Consider the following 21,521-nt stretch of genomic DNA (forward strand, 5'->3'; position numbering starts at 1 on the left):
ACATTTGCAAAGTCTTTTGTAACTTCTGTGAGTGTAATGTTTACTGTTTCATTTTTATTGTTTATTTCACTTTTGTATATTATCTACTTCACTTGCTTTGGCAATGTTAACATGTGTTTCCCATGCCAAGAAAGCCCCTTGAATTGAATTGAGTGGAGGGGAGGAGGGAGAAGAGAGTGGAGTAGGGGGAGAGAGAGCAACATATTTCACCAACTCAAATTGTGGTCAAATTATACAAAATGTGTGAGTGTGTGCAATGATGATGTTGGGCTGGTATTTCTGTATCAGTGTGTCACATGAGGCTGCTGAGGGGAGAACGTCTCATAACTGTAACGGCATAAATGGAATGGCATCAAACACCTGGAAACCATGTGTTTGATACCATTCCACCTATTCTGCTCCAGTTTTACAACAACCCTGGTCTCCCCAATTAAGGTGCCACCAACCTCCTGTGCAGTGGGTGTACTATAGCAGGGTTGTATTTGGGGTGCTAGGGGCAGGGAGTGTGTCTAGGCCTCGAGGGGTAAAATGGCTATGGGGAGGTGTAGGGGTTGATTTTGGAATACAGAAAGACTCCTTTTCTCATGTTAAAATCCCCAAATACATGATGTACCTGCCGTCCCAAATGTATCCACAAGGGGGCGACATATATAACCTATCGGCACTGGTAATAGGTTGGCCACTTCCCCTGGCTTCATCACAGCCCTGGTCATGGCTAGAAGGGATATAGCTTTTGTCAAATTAATGTTAAAAATATACATTTAGTTAATTTTCGCTAACCTTTACTCTTTTCCAAAACTAAACCTAATTCTCCTAACCTGCTACGAAAAGTCGTTATCCGACAAAAGCTGTTTCCATCTAGTCAAAAACCCTCCGCTTCCCTCCCACTTGTGTTGGTCCGTGAGGAAGTCGCAAGATGGCTGACAGCGCTCTGAAGTAATGCTCCCTTCCTCCACATGAAGTCGTGAGTTTGGAAGTATGCTCCCTTCCTCCACATGAAGTCGTGAGTTTGGAAGTAATGCTCCCTTCCTCCACATGAAGTCGTGAGTTTGGAAGTAATCGAGGGAGGCGCTATCAGGCGTTTGTTTTTATTTAAGTTATTGTATTTCTCCAAACAGACCATTTCATTCCTGGGGACCCAGTTAACTAAAAGCTCCTGTAGATGGCTAACGGTATCAACATATACATTACCTAGTACATTACATTAGCTAGCACTTGCAATTTGAACTAGTCTAACATAAATATTTGCACCGTCAGGTTAAGTATCGTCCAAATCATAACTACGGACGGCCAGTCAGCTGCCAGTCACATTTTCAGATGTTAACTAGTTAAGGACTATTTAACGAGAAACTTCAGTTGTTTTTCTGGCAGTTTACCACAATACTACCAGGGATGGACGCACACGACCACATGTAGCAACGTTAGCCAGGTTGCTAACCAGCTAGGCGGGGTTGGGGGGGAAACTAGCTACCGGCGACAACAGCCGTGTAGTCAATCAGTTACTGTCAGAGAGACGAGGTAGTCAGCCGCCCGTTTCCAGCTAGCTACCGGATCGACACCACCCGAGCCTCCCACCGGACAGACCCACCGGCTCAACAACACCGGGATGGGCGTGCAGGGCTTCCAGGAGTATCTGGAGAAACGGTGTCCCGGGGCTGCCATCCCCGTGGACCTCCTCAAACTAGGCCGTACTGCGGGACGCCAGCACCACCACCCCGGGCCTCTGCCTCTTCCGGCCCGGATACTCATCGATGCTGACTCCGGTCTGCAGCGTCTGTACGGCGGCTACCAGACGGACTGGGTGTGCGGCGGGGAGTGGAACGCCATGCTGGGATACCTGTCCGCTCTGTCCCAGGCCTGTCTGTACCAGGGTGGGCTTGAGCTGGTCGTGGTGTTCAACGGGACCCTGGGGAAGGAGCGGTGGCCGGAGTGGGCACGCCGGGCCCAGGGACAACGCCAGACGGCCCAGCTCATCGTTAACCACGTCGGCAGTAAGGCCACTCCGCCTCCCCGCGCCTGGTTCCTGCCCCCCGCCTGCCTCAGTCACTGTGTCCGCCTCGCCATGTTCCGCTTCGGAGTGCGGGTGAGTAACGAGCAGTAGCTGGCTAGCTAAGAATAAAGATATAGCAGAGAAACACTAAGTCTGGTTTCTGGACTGATGAGGGGGAGTAAAACAAATAAATTGTAGTGATAAGAGGGGATGGTCAAGAGGCAGTGGCTGTGATAGAGGCAGGTCTCTGCAGGTGACATTTGTTTTTACAAGGAGCACATGTGCTCTTAAGTTTAACAAATGTTGCTGCACACAACGTAGGACCACAATTAAAAATATGTAAGGTATTAATGTCATTTTGGCATTTTGTATAAAAAACAAATGTCACCTGGAGAGGCCTGCCTCTCTAACTGCCACAGTCGCTGGTTCAAGGACTGCCTATTGACTGTTCTCTCTTAAATAGGCCCTCATTGTAAATAAGATTTTGTTCGTAACTAACTTGTCTAAAGGTTAAATAAATAAAAAATATTCAACATTTATTCAAAGAATTGTCAGTAATAACAATACAGGTTTTGAGAATACAAACAATATATTTGTATGATACTACGGAAGCTGCGGGACAGCAAAGGAAGAATTACAATTATTACCTGGGTGATTTAAAAAATATATACATTCTAGTGGCACTGGTGCTCCCAAATTCCATATTTAAGAGCATATGCCCCCACAATGGTAACACTGTAGATCCCTGACAGGGTGCAGTGATGCAGAGGCTAATGCTTAACTAATGTGATATTGGTTGAATGTTGCCAGTGGACTGACTGACCTCTGGATGAACTACTACTGGACTGACTGACCTCTGGATGAACTACTACTGGACTGACTGACCTCTGGATGAGTAGTGCACTATATATGGAATCTGCCCTGGTCTAAAGTAGTGCACTATATATGGAATCTGCCCTGGTCTAAAGTAGTGCACTAATATTTGGAATCTGCCCTGGTCTAAAGTAGTGCACGAGCCTTTACAGGGAATAGGGTGCCATTTGGATCCAGCCAGGGGTTACAGATTGGGATGAAATGTACACAGCTGTGCACTGTATACTTGTAGTGTTGCACGGTATACCGAAACTTCAGTCCTATTTAGATACCAAAAACCCCCGTTTGGAACTAGAATTTGTAACGTTCTGTACTTCTGTCAAAGGTCTCGCATGATTTAAACCTTTAAGACTATATCAGCGTAGCTCCTTTTTATAGCAAGAAGAGCAAAGTACCTGCTCTGCTTAGGTCTACTCATTTATTGCTATAGCTGTCTGGGTTGCATTGTTAGCGCATCAAAAGGGACCATGGCTCTCCTCATGGGTGCTGTGTAAAACCATGGCCCTCTCCCAGAAGCTTGGGTGCTGTGTAAAACCATGGCCCTCTCCCAGAAGCTTGGGTGCTGTGTAAAACCATGGCCCTCTCCCAGAAGCTTGGGTGCTGTGTAAAACCATGGCCCTCTCCCAGAAGCTTGGGTGCTGTGTAAAACCATGGCCCTCTCCCAGAAGCTTGGGTGCTGTGTAAAACCATGGCCCTCTCCCAGAAGCTTGGGTGCTGTGTAAAACCATGGCGTAGATTTCCTTGCTACCTTGTAGCTGAATTTACTACCCTAGTACTTTGTTTCAAATATGCAAACCATAACACACAATATGTTGATTGTTACCAAAAACGTTACTTCACTTGGTCTCCCTAACCACCTAAAACGTATTCACTTGTTAATCTTCCTCACCTCCATCTGGTTTCAACTAGATTCTGTAGCCAGTCAGATTCAACAACCACATTCTGCCTTGTGAATGACATCATTAATTAAACAGCCCACACCTTTATAAAATATTGCCTCTTCTATGCAAATGTTGTTGATCAGTACAATAAAATGTTCTACTAGCAGCTGCCAATAAAATAATTCCTGTGGAAGGGATTGTTTGTCTGTAGCCCGACGATATCAGCCAAAACAAGCTGAATACTGAGTTTTAGGCGTTCACTCTCCTATTGAATATGTATTCACCTGCATTGTGAATAGATCTAGGCTACATCTTCATTTAGCCAGTTTATCAATAGACAATTACCATTCAAATGATTTCCTTTTGTATTTAGATTTGTAAAAACAAAGTCAATTTGATTTGTATAATTGATTCATTAATGACTGTCTCTTGAACATATTCATAATGTTCAAATGTAATGATATTGAGCTCAAGAGGCCCAGCAGTAGCGGAGTTTGTCTGGATCAAGTGCCAGTCAGAGTTCTGGTATGGTGACAACACTAATAGGTAGTGGAGAGTAGCCCAGTAAATCAGTGTATTTTGGCCTGTTCGTGTTCATACATAATACTGTTCTTGCTGGGGTGGTCTGTCAGTCTTCTACCCTCACTTCAACACAGGGACTAGAGGCTGGTCTTTGGTCACACACCTGGAACTAAACTTTTATATTTTAACAGCCCTATTTGACCAGGTATACATTTATTTTTACCTTTATTTATCTCGGCAAGTCAGTTAAGAACAAATTCTTGTTTTCAATGACACCCTGGGAACAGTGGGTTATCTGCCTTGTTCAGGGGCAGAAAGACAGATTTTTACCTCGTCAGCTCAGGGATTCGATCTAGCAACCTTTCGGTTACTAGTCCAACGCTCTAACCACTAGGCTACCTGCCGCCCCAATACATGCATGTTGCTAAGGGTAACTACCTGGTTGTTCAGCATCACCATATGTTCAGATGAGGGTTGGCTGGGACCTGTCATGGTAATGAGTGCTGGGTGGGATAAAGGCTGTGGGGCAGACTACTGGTGTACTTACTGTATCTTCTATACCATGGCACTTTGATCAACGTTTCAGCATGGTGGCCGTTCTACAGGGTTAGAGGAGGGTTTAAGATGTGTAATATTGTATACGGATGTACGATATATCGGTGAACGTATCGTATATGTAGTTTAACGCCCCGAGGTGCAAAACCGATGTCAACGCTGACGTGCATACCTATATAACATAAGTACGTGATGTGATGACGCCACAAACATTTTTCCGCTATACGTGCAACACAGCATTCCTAAACTAACCCACAATGTCTGCACTGTGGATCGAGCAGTCATTTGAAAAACTAACAAAATTTCAGCGAGACAACTCAAAGGTGACATCTATTAAAGCCAAGATAATGGAATTCATTGTCCTTGACAATCAACCGTTCTCTGTCGTGTGTGATGTTGGCTTTCGCCGACCGGAGTTACACAGTAATGGCATCACTGCTATTAGCTTCACGACATACGGAACGCCGTCTGGGTCTGGGTCTCTGCGTGTCAAAGGTACAGTAGCTCTGTCAAAGCTGTACAACAAAGTCTGGGTCTGGGTCTCTGCGTGTCAAAGGTACAGTAGCTCTGTCAAAGCTGTACAACAAAGTCTGGGTCTGGGTCTCTGCGTGTCAAAGGTACAGTAGCTCTGTCAAAGCTGTACAACAAAGTCTGGGTCTGGGTCTCTGCGTGTCAAAGGTACAGTAGCTCTGTCAAAGCTGTACAACAAAGTCTGGGTCTGGGTCTCTGCGTGTCAAAGCTACAGTAGCTCTGTCAAAGCTGTACAACAAAGTCTGGGTCTCTGCGTGTCAAACAGTAGCTCTGTCAAAGCTGTACAACAAAGTCTGGGTCTGGGTCTCTGCGTGTCAAAGGTACAGTAGCTCTGTCAAATGTACAACAAAGTCTGGGTCTGGGTCTCTGCGTGTCAAAGTCAGTAGCTCTGTCAAAGCTGTACAACAAAGTCTGGGTCTGGGTCTCTGCGTGTCAACTACAGTAGCTCTGTCAAAGCTGTACAACAAAGTCTAATCTGGGTCTCTGCGTGTCAAAGGTACAGTAGCTCTGTCAAAGCTGTACAACAAAGTCTGGGTCTGGGTCTCTGCGTGTCAAAGCTACAGTAGCTCTGTCAAAGCTGTACAACAAAGTCTGGGTCTCTGCGTGTCAAAGGTACAGTAGCTCTGTCAAAGCTGTACAACAAAGTCTGGGTCTGGGTCTCTGCGTGTCAAAGGTACAGTAGCTCTGTCAAAGCTGTACAACAAAGTCTGGGTCTGGGTCTCTGCGTGTCAAAGGTACAGTAGCTCTGTCAAAGCTCTACAACAAAGTCTGGGTCTCTGCGTGTCAAAGGTACAGTAGCTCTGTCAAAGCTGTACAACAAAGTCTGGGTCTCTGCGTGTCAAAGGTACAGTAGCTCTGTCAAAGCTGTACAACAAAGTCTGGGTCTGGGTCTCTGCGTGTCAAAGGTACAGTAGCTCTGTCAAAGCTGTACAACAAAGTCTGGGTCTGGGTCTCTGCGTGTCAAAGGTACAGTAGCTCTGTCAAAGCTGTACAACAAAGTCTGGGTCTGGGTCTCTGCGTGTCAAAGGTACAGTAGCTCTGTCAAAGCTGTACAACAAAGTCTGGGTCTGGGTCTCTGCGTGTCAAAGGTACAGTAGCTCTGTCAAAGCTGTACAACAAAGTCTGGGTCTGGGTTTGTTCAACAGTAGCTCTGTCAAAGCTGTACAACAAAGTCTGGGTCTCTGCGTGTCAAAGGTACAGTAGCACTGTCAAAGCTGTACAACAAAGTCTGGGTCTGGGTCTCTGCGTGTCAAAGGTACAGTAGCTCTGTCAAAGCTGTACAAAAAAGTCTGGGTCTGGGTCTCTGCGTGTCAAAGGTACAGTAGCTCTGTCAAAGCTGTACAACAAAGTCTGCAAACACCGGCCACGAACGATGTGTTTACAATACCACGTTGGTAAAAAAGCATCATTTGTTCAACTGCAACTACTGGGGTGGCTAGCTTCAACTTGGTACCTAGCTAGCTTCAACTTGGTACCTAGCTAGCTTCAACTTGGTAGCTAGCTAGCTTCAACTTGGTACCTAGCTAGCTTCAACTTGGTAGCTAGCTAGCTTCAACTTGGTAGCTAGCTAGCTTCAACTTGGTACCTAGCTGCACCAATACAACCAGCCTGAAACAATGACCTGTAGAAACTGCAGTCATTTTCACTTTTCTTAGCAATGATTTAGGAATCCTTGTAAGTATTGTTGTTTGCCTATTTTACATTTAAGTCATTTAGCAGACGCTCTTATCCAGAGCGACTTACAAATTGGTGCATTCACCTTATGACATCCAGTGGAACAGCCACTTTACAATAGTGCATCTAAATCTTTTAAGGGGGGGGGGTGAGAAGGATTACTTTATCCTATCCTAGGTATTCCTTAAAGAGGTGGGGTTTCAGGTGTCTCCGGAAGGTGGTGATTGACTCCGCTGTCCTGGCGTCGTGAGGGAGTTTGTTCCACCATTGGGGGGCCAGAGCAGCGAACAGTTTTGACTGGGCTGAGCGGGAACTGTACTTCCTCAGTGGTAGGGAGGCGAGCAGGCCAGAGGTGGATGAACGCAGTGCCCTTGTTTGGGTGTAGGGCCTGATCAGAGCCTGGAGGTACTGAGGTGCCGTTCCCCTCACAGCTCCGTAGGCAAGCACCATGGTCTTGTAGCGGATGCGAGCTTCAACTGGAAGCCAGTGGAGAGAGCGGAGGAGCGGGGTGACGTGAGAGAACTTGGGAAGGTTGAACACCAGACGGGCTGCGGCGTTCTGGATGAGTTGTAGGGGTTTAATGGCACAGGCAGGGAGCCCAGCCAACAGCGAGTTGCAGTAATCCAGACGGGAGATGACAAGTGCCTGGATTAGGACCTGCGCCACTTCCTGTGTGAGGCAGGGTCGTACTCTGCGGATGTTGTAGAGCATGAACCTACAGGAACGGGCCACCGCCTTGATGTTAGTTGAGAACGACAGGGTGTTGTCCAGGATCACGCCAAGGTTCTTAGCGCTCTGGGAGGAGGACACAATGGAGTTGTCAACCGTGATGGCGAGATCATGGAACGGGCAGTCCTTCCCCGGGAGGAAGAGCAGCTCCGTCTTGCCGAGGTTCAGCTTGAGGTGGTTTCCGTCATCCACACTGATGTCTGCCAGACATGCAGAGATGCGATTCGCCACCTGGTCATCAGAAGGGGGAAAGGAGAAGATTAATTGTGTGTCGTCTGCATAGCAATGATAGGAGAGACCATGTGAGGTTATGACAGAGCCAAGTGACTTGGTGTATAGCGAGAATAGGAGAGGGCCTAGAACAGAGCCCTGGGGGACACCAGTGGTGAGAGCGCGTGGTGAGGAGACAGATTCTCGCCACGCCACCTGGTAGGAGCGACCTGTCAGGTAGGACGCAATCCAAGCGTGGGCCGCGCCGGAGATGCCCAACTCGGAGAGGGTGGAGAGGAGGATCTGATGGTTCACAGTATCGAAGGCAGCCGATAGGTCTAGAAGGATGAGAGCAGAGGAGAGAGTTAGCTTTAGCAGTGCGGAGCGCCTCCGTGATACAGAGAAGAGCAGTCTCAGTTGAATGACTAGTCTTGAAACCTGACTGATTTGGATCAAGAAGGTCATTCTGAGAGAGATAGCGGGAGAGCTGGCCAAGGACGGCACGTTCAACAGTTTTGGAGAGAAAAGAAAGAAGGGATACTGGTCTGTAGTTGTTGACATCGGAGGGATCGAGTGTAGGTTTTTTCAGAAGGGGTGCAACTCTCGCTCTCTTGAAGACGGAAGGGACGTAGCCAGCGGTCAGGGATGAGTTGATGAGCGAGGTGAGGTAAGGGAGAAGGTCTCCGGAAATGGTCTGGAGAAGAGAGGAGGGGATAGGGTCAAGCGGGCAGGTTGTTGGGCAGCCGGCCGTCACAAGACGCAGATTTAATCTGGAGAGAGAGGGGAAAAGAGGTCAGAGCACAGGGTAGGGCAGTGTGAGCAGAACCAGCGGTGTCGTTTGACTTAGCAAACGAGGATCGGATGTCGTCGACCTTCTTTTCAAAATGGTTGACGAAGTCCTCTGCAGAGAGGGAGGAGGGGGAAGGGGGATGAGGATTCAGGAGGGAGGAGAAGGTGGCAAAGAGCTTCCTAGGGTTAGAGGCAGATGCTTGGAATTTAGAGTGGTAGAAAGTGGCTTTAGCAGCAGAGACAGAGGAGGAAACTGTAGAGAGGAGGGAGTGAAAGGATGCCAGGTCCGCAGGGAGGCGAGTTTTCCTCCATTTCCGCTCGGCTGCCGGAGTCCTGTTCTATTGAAATTGAACTTCAAGCTACTTAACCCTGTTGCCCAAAGCTAATGTTATAAGCAGCCAGCTAGCTTCATCTGGCTCGACAGGACCGGCTAATGTGTTTTGAAGCTAGCCACAATAAGGACTGGCAAAATAGTGGAATTTGCGGTTTGCGTTCAAAATAAGTGTCATTGACGGTAATGCAAATTAATACAAATTGTAGAATTATGCCATACTTTTATTTTGAAGGCTAACTGCAAAGTCAACTATTGTGGTGCAACCTTATTGTGGCAAGCTTCACATAGATGGGTCCGACCACCATTAACCAAATAAGAACAGTCTTATAAATTAGGGTTATTTTAGATGATGACACCTAGCTATATGGTTAGATAGTAGCTATAGCGAACTATATAGCTACTGAAACAGATGTCGTGTTATTTGACAGGTCAAATAGTGTTCTCTGTTTTGACATGCAAAGACCCAAACGGCGTTCCACAGAAACCCTGGTTGAGAAACGACTGAACAAGTGAACAACGAAATAGCACAGTGAAAGAAATGGGTTTTAATGTTTTACTGGTAATGTGGACATACGTAAATGCCAACAAAATAACTTTTTGGTCAGTGTGGTGTGTGTGTGTAACCTTTATTTAACTAGGCAAGTCGGTTAGGAACAAATTCTTATTTACAATGACGACCTACCCCGGCTAAACCCGGACGACGCTGGGCCAAGTGTGCGCCGCACTATGGGACTCCCAATCATGGCCGGATGTGATACAGCCTGGATTCGAACCAGGAACTGTAGTCACGCCTCTTGCAGTGCCTTAGACCGCTGCGTCCGTGTTAACTATTTAACTGTACTAGAATGCTTAAAAGGCCGCTAAAATTGTAAATATCGGTAATCGGTATCGTTTTTTTTTTTGACAGGGAAAATATTGGATATCGGTATCGTCCAAAAATGTCATATCGGTGCATCACTAATATTGTATTATCCAGGTTGTCCAGACGTTGGAGGACCACCACCAGGAGGTGCTGTCCCTCTACAGGGACTTTGGTTTCTGCGGCCTGATCGCCCAGGACTCAGAGTTTGCTCTCTGCAACGTGCCCGCCTACTTCTCCTCGCATGCCCTCAAACTGTCCTGGAACGGCAAGAACCTGACCACCCACCAGTACCTGCTCTCTGAAGCAGCCAGACAGCTGGGTCTGAAGACCCAACAACTGCCCTGCTTCGCTGCTCTGCTGGGTAGGTACAGTACCTTCAGAAAGTATTCATACCTAAAATTCCACATTTTGTGTTAAAGCCTGAATTCCAAAATGATTTTTTTCTCTCACCGATCTACACACAATACCCACAATAACAAAGTGAAAACCTGTTTTTAGAAATGTTAGCAAAGTTATTGAAAATTAAATACAGAAATATTGTATTTACATATCCACACACCTGAGTTAACACTTTGTAGAAGCACCTTTGGTGAATAAAATATCCCAGAAATGTTAAATTACACACAAAAAGCTTATTTCTCTAAAATGTTCTTAACACATCCATCCAGCTGACCGGTGGGATATATCAAGAAGCTGATTAAACAGCATGATCATTACACAGGTGCACCTTGTGCTGGGGACAATAAAAGGCCACTCTAATATGTGCAGTTTTGTCACACAACGCTACAGATGTCTGAAGTTTTAAGGAGCGTGCAGTTGGCATGCTGACTGCAGGAATGTCCACCAGAGCTGTTGCCAGAGATTTGAATGTTCATTTCTCTACCACAAGGGAAAGGGGATACCTAGTCAGTTGCTACCGGTAGCCTGTATGGTTAGCGCTTTTCAGAAAATGGAATGTGGCCCTTGAAAGCACCTCGGCTACAGAAGGTTTGTTTGTCTGGTTTTTAGGGTAGGCTACACCTTTTAAATGCCAACATGAAACCTCTATGAATAGACATTTTATTTGTCTGTAAAGGAATGCCGCTTCTGAAGCATGACTAAAGCCCGTCACTAGGCAACCAGAACTGTCAATCAAATAATATCTCCCAAAATAGAACTTTAAAGGTTGTTAAATACTGTGACTTAGTAGAAATAAAATTAATCTAGCTACTCTACCATAAAACACCACAGCAGCACATCAATCAGCGATGTTTATTGTCAGGGAAACAATACAGAACATTTTACGCAAGAGCAGAATTCTGTCTGAAAAGGTACAGACCTGATGCAGCGCTTAAATTATTATATATATATATATTTTTTTTGATGTCAAAGATTTTTCCCAGCCGCCTTCCTTTCTACCTGATGGCGAAACTCGAGTCGCACCGCATCTGCCTCATGCACAAGTCCATGCTGTTCCTGTGGTATAGTGTGTGTGTGTGTGTGTGTGTGTGTGGCAGGCTTACAATGATGGCAAAAAGCAATATTTGAGAGTTCGTTGACCCTGGTGCTAGAGGGGGTACGCAGCTGGAGGTTGACTGTTTGAAGGGGTAAGGACTATAACAAGTTTGGGAACCACTGGTGTACAATATGCATGAAACAGTATTCAATGGTTTGCAGTGAGGGACTTCCAATGTGTCAAGCCTACGAGAGGCTAGCTGAGCTAGAAACAGTTGGCTAGAAAAACAACTATTCAGTCAAAGAAACAACATGAAATTGTTAATTGGCTAGCAACAGAAAGCAGACCATTCCTTTCAAACAGATATGGCTATATATGGTTGTAACATCTACAGAAGATACAGGAATGCCAATGGAGGTGTTGCTGTGTATATTCCGGTTAGGCATTCTCCCATAAAGAAACTGACTTAACTTTCAAATCCCCATAGATGATTAATTGATAAACTGGCTGAAAGAGATGAGGCTAAGGGAATGACAAATAATTCTGGCAACACAGCAGATTGCCAAAGATACAATACATTGACAAATGACTTGACTTAACCTCTCTGGGATCGTTCGGGACGCTAGCGTCCCACCTCGCCAAAAGCCAGTGAAAGTGCAGGGTGCCAAATTCAAAACAGAAATCTCATAATTAAAATTCCTCAACCAACTCAACTCAAATCAAATGTATTTATATAGCCCTTCGTACATCAGCTGATATCTCAAAGTGCTGTACAGAAACCCAGCCTAAAACCCCAAACAGCAAGCAATGCAGGTGTAGAAGCACGGTGGCTAGGAAAAACTCCCTAGAAAGGCCAAAACCTAGGAAGAAACCTAGAGAGGAACCAGGCTATGTGGGGTGGCCAGTCCTCTTCTGGCTGTGCCGGGTAGAGATTATAACAGAACATGGCCATGATGTTCAAATGTTCATAAATGACCAGCATGGTCGAATAATAAGGCAGAACAGTTGAAACTGAAGCAGCAGCACAGTCAGGTGGACTGGGGATAGCAAGGAGTCATCATGTCAGGTAGTCCTGGGGCACGGTCCTAGGGCTCAGGTCCTCCGAGAGAGAGAAAGAGAGAATTAGAGAGAGCATATGTGGGGTGGCCAGTCCTCTTCTGGCTGTGCCGGGTGGAAATGATAACAGAACATGGCCAAGATGTTCAAATGTTCATAAATGACCAGCATGGTCGAATAATAATAAGGCAGAACAGTTGAAACTGAAGCAGCAGCACAGTCAGGTGGACTGGGGACAGCAAGGAGTCATCATGTCAGGTATTCCTGGGGCATGGTCCTAGGTCTCAGGTCCTCAGGAGGGGAATCAGGGAGACACTGTGGCCCCATCTGAGGACAGGAGGGGTCAGGAGACACTGGACAGGGCCAAACAGGAAGGATATAACCATACAAGTATTTTACACCATTTTAAAGATGCACTTCTCGTTAATCCAACCACAGTGTCCGATTTCAAAAAGGCTTTACGGCGAAAGCAGAACATATCATTATGTTAGGTCAGCAACTAGTCACAGAAAGCATTCAGCCATTTTCCAACCAGAGGTGTCACAAAAAGCAGAAATATAGATAAAATGAATCACTAACCTTTGACGACCTTCATCAGATGACACTCCCAGGACTCAATGTTACACAATACATGTATGTTTTGTTCGATGAAGTTCATATTTATATCCAAAAACCTCAGTTTACATTGGCACCATGTTCAGAAATGCTTCCAAAACATCGCAGAGAGCCACATCAAATAACAGAAATACTCATCATAAACTTTGATGAAAGATACATGTTTTACATAAAATTAAAGATAAACTTGTTCTTAATGCAACCGCTGTGTCTGATTTCAAAACAGCTTTACGCCAAAAGCACATTATTCAATAATCTGAGAACAGCGTTCAGCCACAAAAGCAAGCCATACACTTACACGCCAAATGGTATAGTCAACAAAAGTCATAAATGGCATTATAAATCTTCACTTACCTTTGCTGATCTTCATCAGAATGCACTCCCAGGACTCCCACTTCCACAAGAAATGTTCGATTACGTCCCTATTTGTCCAAATACCTCCGTTTTGTTCTTGTTTATTCTAAAGGCACAAAATCCAGACAAAGTCAAGAGTTCCTTTACAGTTTGTAGAAACATGTCAAACGATGTTTACAATCAATCCTTAGGGTCTTTTTATAATAAGTCTTCAATAATATTCCAACCGGACAATAGCGTATTCACTACAGAGGAAAAAGAAGGCACAGTGAGCCCGCGTGACTGTGCAGTTAACAACTGATGATTGGCCTCAGCCTAGTCCACTTGTTGAAATGGCTCTTATTTGACCACCTTCCACAATAGAAGCCTCAAACAACTTTCTAAAGACTGTTGACATCTGCTGGAAGCCTTGGGAAGTGCAATCTGGCCCCATAGACACAGCGTATTGGATAGGCAATCACTTAAATGGAACTACAAACCTCAAATCCAACCAGGAAGTGGGAAATCTTTCTCAGGTTTTTTCCTGCCAAATGAGTTCTGTTATACTCAGACATCATTCAAACAGTTTTAGAAACTTCAGAGTGTTTTCTATCCAATACTACTAATATGCATATATTAGCATCTGGGACGGAGATGCAGGTAGTTTACTCTGGGCACCTTGTTCATCCAAGCTACTCAATACTGTTCCCCTGTCACCAAGAAGTTAACAAAAAGAAAACTACTATGGAACAAATATCAATTTAAAGAATGATTGTAAAAAGCTCTTGAGTAACTTATTAAATTAGATTCTAGGCAGAAAAACTCCATCCTTCAACTCGGCGCCATCCTTCATTGATGCAGATCACCGTAACTTTCCCGAAAAATGTATGTTCATCTTTAATCGATTAACTGTGCAATCCCTGAGACGCAACCAAACACGCCTTTTACACTTTTATTTACTACCGGTCTCTTTCTCCCCCCCGTAGGGAACCATATTCTCCCTGATGAGGACCTGGCTGCCTTCCACTGGAGCCTTTTAGGACCAGAACACCCCCTGGCCTCACTCAAGGTATACACTCTGACCTTTAACCCTTCCACTGGAGCCTTTTAGGACCAGAACACCCCCTGGCCTCTCAAGGTATAACCTCTGACCTTTAACCCTTCCACTGGAGCCTTTTAGGACCAGAACACCCCCTGGCCTCACTCAAGGTATACACTCTGACCTTTAACCCTTCCACTGGAGCCTTTTAGGACCAGAACACCCCCTGGCCTCACTCAAGGTATAACCTCTGACCTTTAACCCTTCCACTGGAGCCTTTTAGGACCAGAACACCTCCTGGCCTCACTCAAGGTATACACTCTGACCTTTAACCCTTCCACTGGAGCCTTTTAGGACCAGAACACCCCCTGGCCTCACTCAAGGTATACACTCTGACCTTTAACCCTTCCACTGGAGCCTTTTAGGACCAGAACACCCCCTGGCCTCACTCAAGGTATACACTCTGACCTTTAACCCTTCCACTGGAGTCTGACCTTTAACCCCTGACCTCTAACCCTCTAGGTGCGTGCCCACCAGTTGGTGCTGCCTCCCTGTGAGGTGGTTATCAAGGTGGTGTCTGACCTCTAACCCCTGACCTCTAACCCTCTAGGTGCGAGCCCACCAGTTGGTGCTGCCTCCCTGTGAGGTGGTTATCAAGGCGGTGTCTGAGTACGTCTCCTCCATTAAAGACCTGGGGAACCTCGACGCTGTTGCCAGGGACGTCTTCAACCAATCCCAGGTACACATTTAAATACTTTGTTTGGATCAAGAAATCACATTACTGTCCAGAAAGATTAAAATGTGTAGAACCTGTGGTCTAGTGCTAATGTCCTTGCTCTAGACACATGTACTCATCTCCCCACCGGAGACTGGGGTTCAATCCCCACTGCACCGTCTACCCGTCTGATTTCATAACGGTCTAGATAAGATACATGGATACAGAAAGCACCTTCTCCATTCAGCTAGACTGACCATAACAGCTGAAACAGAGCAGCACCTTCTCCAGACAGCTAGACTGACCATACCAGCTGAAACAGAGCAGTACCTTCTCCAGACAGCTAGACTGACCATACCAGCTGAAACAGAGCAGTACCTTCTCCATACAGCTAGACTGACCATACCAGCTGAAACAGAGCAGTACCTTCTCCATACAGCTAGACTGACCATACCAGCTGAAACAGAGCAGTACCTTCTCCAGACAGCTAGACTGACCATACCAGCTGAAACAGAGCAGTACCTTCTCCATACAGCTAGACTGACCATACCAGCTGAAACAGAGCAGTACCTTCTCCAGACAGCTAGACTGACCATAACAGCTGAAACAGAGCAGTACCTTCTCCAGACAGCTAGACTGACCATACCAGCTGAAACAGAGCAGTACCTTCTCCAGACAGCTAGACTGACCATAACATCTGAAACAGAGCAGTACCTTCTCCAGACAGCTAGACTGACCTTAACAGCTGAAACAGAGCAGTACCTTCTCCAGACAGCTAGACTGACCATAACATCTGAAACAGAGCAGTACCTTCTCCTCCAGACAGCTAGACTGACCATAACATCTGAAACAGAGCAGTACCTTCTCCTCCAGACAGCTAGACTGACCATAACAGCTGAAACAGAGCAGTACCTTCTCCTCCAGACAAGCTAGACTGACCATACCAGCTGAAACAGAGCAGTACCTTCTTCTCCATACAGCTAGACTGACCATACCAGCTGAAACAGAGCAGTACCTTCTCCATACAGCTAGACTGACCATACCAGCTGAAACAGAGCAGTACCTTCTCCAGACAGCTAGACTGACCATACCAGCTGAAACAGAGCAGTACCTGATCCAGACAGCTAGACTGACCATACCAGCTGAAACAGAGCAGTACCTTCTCCAGACAGCTAGACTGACCATACCAGCTGAAACAGAGCAGTACCTTCTCCATACAGCTAGACTGACCATACCAGCTGAAACAGAGCAGTACCTTCTTCTCCGTACAGCTAGACTGACCATACCAGCTGAAACAGAGCAGTACCTGATCCAGACAGCTAGACTGACCATAACATCTGAAACAGAGCAGTACCTTCTCCATACAGCTAGACTGACCATACCAGCTGAAACAGAGCAGTACCTTCTCCAGACAGCTAGACTGACCATACCAGCTGAAACAGAGCAGTACCTGATCCAGACAGCTAGACTGACCATAACATCTGAAACAGAGCAGTACCTGATCCAGACAGCTAGACTGACCATACCAGCTGAAACAGAGCAGTACCTGATCCAGACAGCTAGACTGACCATAACAGCTGAAACAGAGCAGTATCCTGCTAGCTGCTTAGCCTTTGTCCTATGCAGGCTTGCAATCTATAGGCCATGTACCTTAAGTCAAGACTGCCAAATATCATTACCACTGGCTTTCTGTCACCCCTCTTTCACATTCTCTCTAGTCTCGTATGGAGGATAAGGTGGAGCGTTTTAAGAAGGCTGTGGAGTATTTCTCATCTGCCTCTAAACCACGCCCACTCTCCATGGGACCCTCCCCCTACCTTTGTGAGTAACTCTGCCATTGGCTGAAGCCATCATACTCAAACCTCTCCTCGGGGACCTCCAGCAGTTCCATGTATTTGGTCTATTCCAGAGATGGCACACCTGATTGAACTTGTCAACTAATCTTCCAGCCCCTGACTAGTTGAATCAGGTGAGCTGGTCCCAACAACATTGACGTCTGAGGGTTCTTGAGTAGAGGACTGAGAAGCACTGGGCTAAGGCACCTGCCAGTCATATCTACTGTAGTCTGAAAACAAGTGCTTTTCCTCTTAACTGGATGTGTCCATTTGTCTTTCTGTGTGGTGCCAGGGTTTGGTCCGGCTCCTTTTGGCAGTCCTCCTGGCCACATGGGGGCAATGCAGCCTGGAAAGCACCAGGTAGGAGTCTCTGATGTCCCTTCAGAAAGTATTGATACACCTTTATTTATTCCTCATTTAGTTGTTACAACCGGAGTTAAACATTCATTAACAAATTCTCACCGATCTACACACACTACCCCATAATGACAAAGTAAAAACAAGTTTATAGAAATGTTTGTTCATTTATTGAAAACAAAATACAGATCTAATTTACATAAGTATTCACACCCCTGAGTCAATACTTTGTAGAAGCACCTTTTGGTGGTGATTCCAGCTTTCAGTCTTCTTGGGTATGTCTATCAACTTTTTACATCTGGATTTGCGGATTTTCTCAAGCTCTGTTAAGTTATATGGGGAGTGGCGGTGAACAGCAATCTTCAAGCCTTTCCACAGATTTTTAATGGGATTCAAGTCTGGGCTTTGGCTAGGCCATTCAAGGGCTTTATAGGAGCTATATTTAACATTGTTCTGAAGCTGTTCCAGCATTGCTTTGGCTGTATGCTTTGGGATCATTGTCCTGTTGGAACATATATCTTCGCCCCAGTCTAAGGTCATTTGCCCACTGAAGCAGGTTGTCATCAAGGATTTGCCTGTATTTGGCTCCATTAATTTCTCCTATCTTTACCAGCCTCCAAGTCCCTGATGCTGAAAAGCATCCCCCACAGCATGATGCTGCCACCACCATGCTTCACGGCAGGGATGATGTTAGACGGGTGATGAGCTGTGCCTGGTTTCCTCCAGAAATTTGCATTGAGGCCGAAGTTATTTTTGACATTTTTATTTTTCAGACCACAATCTTTTGCCTTATGCTTTAATTCTTTCACATGCCTTCACATGGCAGGCTGTCATGTACCTTTTTCTCAGGATAGATAGGCTTCTGTCTCGCCACTTACATCCCAGAGACTGTTGTCCTTCAGACATGTTTTTTTCCCATCTCAGCCAAGGAACTCTGTCAGAGTGGTAATTGGGTTCTTGGTCATCTCCCTGACCAAGGTCCTTGCCCGTTTGATCCGACAGCCAGCTCTAGGCAGTCTGGGTAAGAGCAACAACGACTCAGCCGTGAAATGATAGGCCACACTAGCTCACAGAACGGGACTGCGTAGCACGTAAAGATTGTTGGTCCTCGGTTACAACACTCATTGAGTTCCAAACTGCAAAGCAGCACTAACTGTTCTTCGGGAGCTTCATTAAATGGTTTTCCATGGCAGAGCAGCTGCATGCAAGTCAATGATCACCAGGCGCAATTCCAAGTGTTGGCTGGAGTGGCGTAAAGCTCACCGCCATTGGAAGCAGTGGAAACGTGTTCTCTGGAGTGAATAATCACGCATCGCTATCTGGCAGTCGGACGGACGAACGAATCTGGGTTTGGTGGATGCCAGGAGAACTCTACCTGCCCCAATGCATAATGCCAACTAAAGTTTGAAGGATGAGTAATGTTCTGGGGCTGTTTATCATGGTTTGGGCCCCTTAGTTCCAGTGAAGGGGATTTGATTTGAAATCTTAACGCATACAATTCTGTGCTTCCAACTTTGTGGCAACAGTTTGGGGGAAGGCCTTTTCCTGTTTCAGCATGACAATGCACCGGTGCACAAAGCGAGGTCCATACAGAAAAGGTTTGTTGATCATTGTGGAAGAACTTGACTGGCCTGCGCAGAGCCCTGAACTTAACCCCCATCGGAATGCGACCTGCGAGCCAGGCCTAATTTCCCAACGTCAGTGCTGATCTCACTAATGCTCTTGTGGCTGAATGGAAGCAAGTCCCCACAGCAATGTTCCAACATCTAGTGGAAAACCTTCCCAGAAGAGTGGAGGCTGTTTAGAACAGCTAAGGGGCAACCAACTCCATGTTAATGCCCATGAGATGTTCGATGGGCAGGTTTCCCCACATTTTTGGTCATGTAGTGTAGATGCGCCTCATCACAATTCTGTCTAGATCTATGGCCATTACCTTGGACTTCATGGTATGGTTTCTGCACGGTAAACTGTGGGACCTTAAATAAACCAGTGTTTTGCCATCTATTTTGTGAAGTGCACCAGTTCCCTCCTGCAACAAAGCACCCCCACAACATGATGCTGCCACCCCTGTGCTTCATGGTTGGGATGGAGTTCTTCGGCTTGCAAGCCTCCCCCTTTTTCCTCCAAACATAATGATGGTCATTATGGCCAAACAGTTCTATTTTTGTTTCATCAGACCAGAGGACATTTCTCCAAAAAGTATAATCTTTGTCCCCATGTACAGTTGCAACGGTAGTCTGGCTTTTTTATGGCGGTTTTGGAGCAATGGCTTCTTCCTTGCTGAGCGGCCTTTCAGGTTATGTTGATATAGGACTCGTTTTACTGTGGATATAGATACTTTGTACCTGTTTCCTCCAGCATCTTCACAAGGTCCTTTGCTGTTGTTCTGGGATTGATTTGCACTTTTCGCACCAAAGTACGTTCATCTCTAGAAGACAGAACAGTCTCCTTCCTGAACGGTATGACAGCTGCGTGGTCCCATGGTGTTTATACTTGCGTACTATTGTTTGTACAGATCAACGTGGTACCTTCAGGCGTTTGGAAATTGCTCCAAGGATGAACCAGACTTGTGGAGGTCTGCTATTTTTTTTCTGAGGTCTTGGCTGATTTCTTTTGATTTTCCCATAATGTCAAGGAAAGAGGCACTGAGTTTGAAGGTAGGCCTTGGAATACATCAACAGGTACACCTCTAATTGACTCAAATTTTGTCAATTAGCCTATCAGAAGCTTCTACAGCCATTACATTTTCTGCAATTTTCCAAGCTGTTTAAAGGCACAGTCAACTTAGTGTATGTGAACTTCTGACCCACTGGAATTGTGATTCAATGAATTGTAAGTGAAATAATCTGTCTGTAAACAATTGTTGGAAAAATGACTTGTCATGAACAAAGTAGATGTCCTAACAGACTTGCCAAAACTATAGTTTGTTAACAAGACATTTGTGGAGTGGTTGAGAAATTAGTTTTAATGACTCCAGCCTAAGTGTATGTAAACTTCTGACTTCAACTGTATACTTGTGCTGGTGGGAACATGTCTTTTTTCAGCTGTCTGACCCTTTGGGTGAATAAACTTGGTTCGAGCTCTTGGTCGTCTGTCAGTTCTATGCCCTGTAGCACCAAACACTGCTAAATTAACTAGTTTAGCCACACCAGGGCGTAACATAAGGACAACTCAGAGTATGCTATTCTGTTCTTCTGAAATAGACTACATTTTCTTTATATCATGTTTCTTTAGGCCTGTCTAAAATAATTAATGGACTTATTGTGAAGGTGTAGGCTATATTACATGGGATGCTATAAAGTCCATAGAGAATAAGAGCACCTCCTCCCAGCTGCCCACTGCACTGAGGCTAGAGAACACTGTCACCACTGATAAATCTGCGATAATTGATAATTTCAATACGCATTTTTCTATGGCTGGCCATGTTTTGTGTCGTACTGCTTTGCTTCATCTTGACCAGGTCGCAGTTGTAAATGAGAACTTGTTCTCAACTGACCTACCTGGTTAAATAAAGGTAAAATAAAAAATATAATTTTGTGACCGCCCTAGTTCTGACTGAGCTCAATCGTCATGACTGTTTCTGTGGTTTCATACAAACTTTGAGAAATAACAGTGAGTGAAGTGCTTTAGTCATGAATCTCTCAAAAAGAACTCATTAAAACACACCCTGACCAAACAGCAACAGCATGATGCAAAACCCAGGGAGTTCTTTGAGGACAGGGCAGAACGCTTCAGGAAACAGGGCTTCAGGAAACAGGGCTTCAGGAAACAGGGCTTCAGGAAACAGGGCTTTGACAGTGGACAAGTTAGACAGCTATCAAGGCATTGTTGTCACTTAATAACAGGTGATGATCAGCAGAAATAAGGGAGTACCTTCTCCAGACAGCTAGACTGACCATACTATCTCTCCTAGTAGTGTTTCTCTTTCAAACAATCCCCTTGAACACAGCTAATAGCTAGCTAGCTATTGTTAGCCGTAGCTAGCTAATTAACAGTACATATGAATCAGCCCTACTGTGCATTTTACTGTATAAATGTTTGTTGAAAACAAGTCTTTTGGAACTGTTAAAATACAAGTAGTTTTATTCTGTACTGGAATAAACTAATTGAAATAAGATGTTTTTTGAGGCAAACACTCTCACACAGTTCTGGGTAGCTCATCTACAGCAGGAAGCGGTCTCCTGCC

The 21,521-nt window shown here is 45.5% G+C and overlaps 1 protein-coding gene and 1 long non-coding RNA gene across 2 annotated transcripts in view; one reads left to right on the top strand and one right to left on the bottom strand.

Moving 5' to 3' along the window:
* Positions 1-218: 218 nt before the first annotated feature.
* Positions 219-21,521, top strand: part of LOC118372962 (constitutive coactivator of PPAR-gamma-like protein 2) — an 81,314-nt gene continuing 60,011 nt past the window's right edge. The window contains exons 1-6 of the mRNA XM_052481193.1: positions 219-2,083; positions 10,065-10,311; positions 14,376-14,458; positions 15,039-15,167; positions 16,862-16,964; positions 17,271-17,338. Coding sequence (XP_052337153.1) covers positions 1,607-2,083; positions 10,065-10,311; positions 14,376-14,458; positions 15,039-15,167; positions 16,862-16,964; positions 17,271-17,338 — 1,107 coding nt within the window. The 5' untranslated portion in view covers positions 219-1,606. The remainder of the gene's footprint in view (positions 2,084-10,064; positions 10,312-14,375; positions 14,459-15,038; positions 15,168-16,861; positions 16,965-17,270; positions 17,339-21,521) is intronic.
* Positions 15,710-16,836, bottom strand: LOC127912305 (uncharacterized). The gene is made up of 5 exons (XR_008081731.1): positions 16,642-16,836; positions 16,546-16,593; positions 16,207-16,350; positions 15,858-15,953; positions 15,710-15,761 (listed from the first exon to the last, which is right to left on the bottom strand). It is a non-coding gene; the product is annotated as an uncharacterized LOC127912305 (long non-coding RNA).

This window comes from Oncorhynchus keta, chromosome 27, assembly GCF_023373465.1.
Source record: "Oncorhynchus keta strain PuntledgeMale-10-30-2019 chromosome 27, Oket_V2, whole genome shotgun sequence".
Taxonomy (NCBI): Eukaryota; Metazoa; Chordata; class Actinopteri; order Salmoniformes; family Salmonidae; genus Oncorhynchus; species Oncorhynchus keta.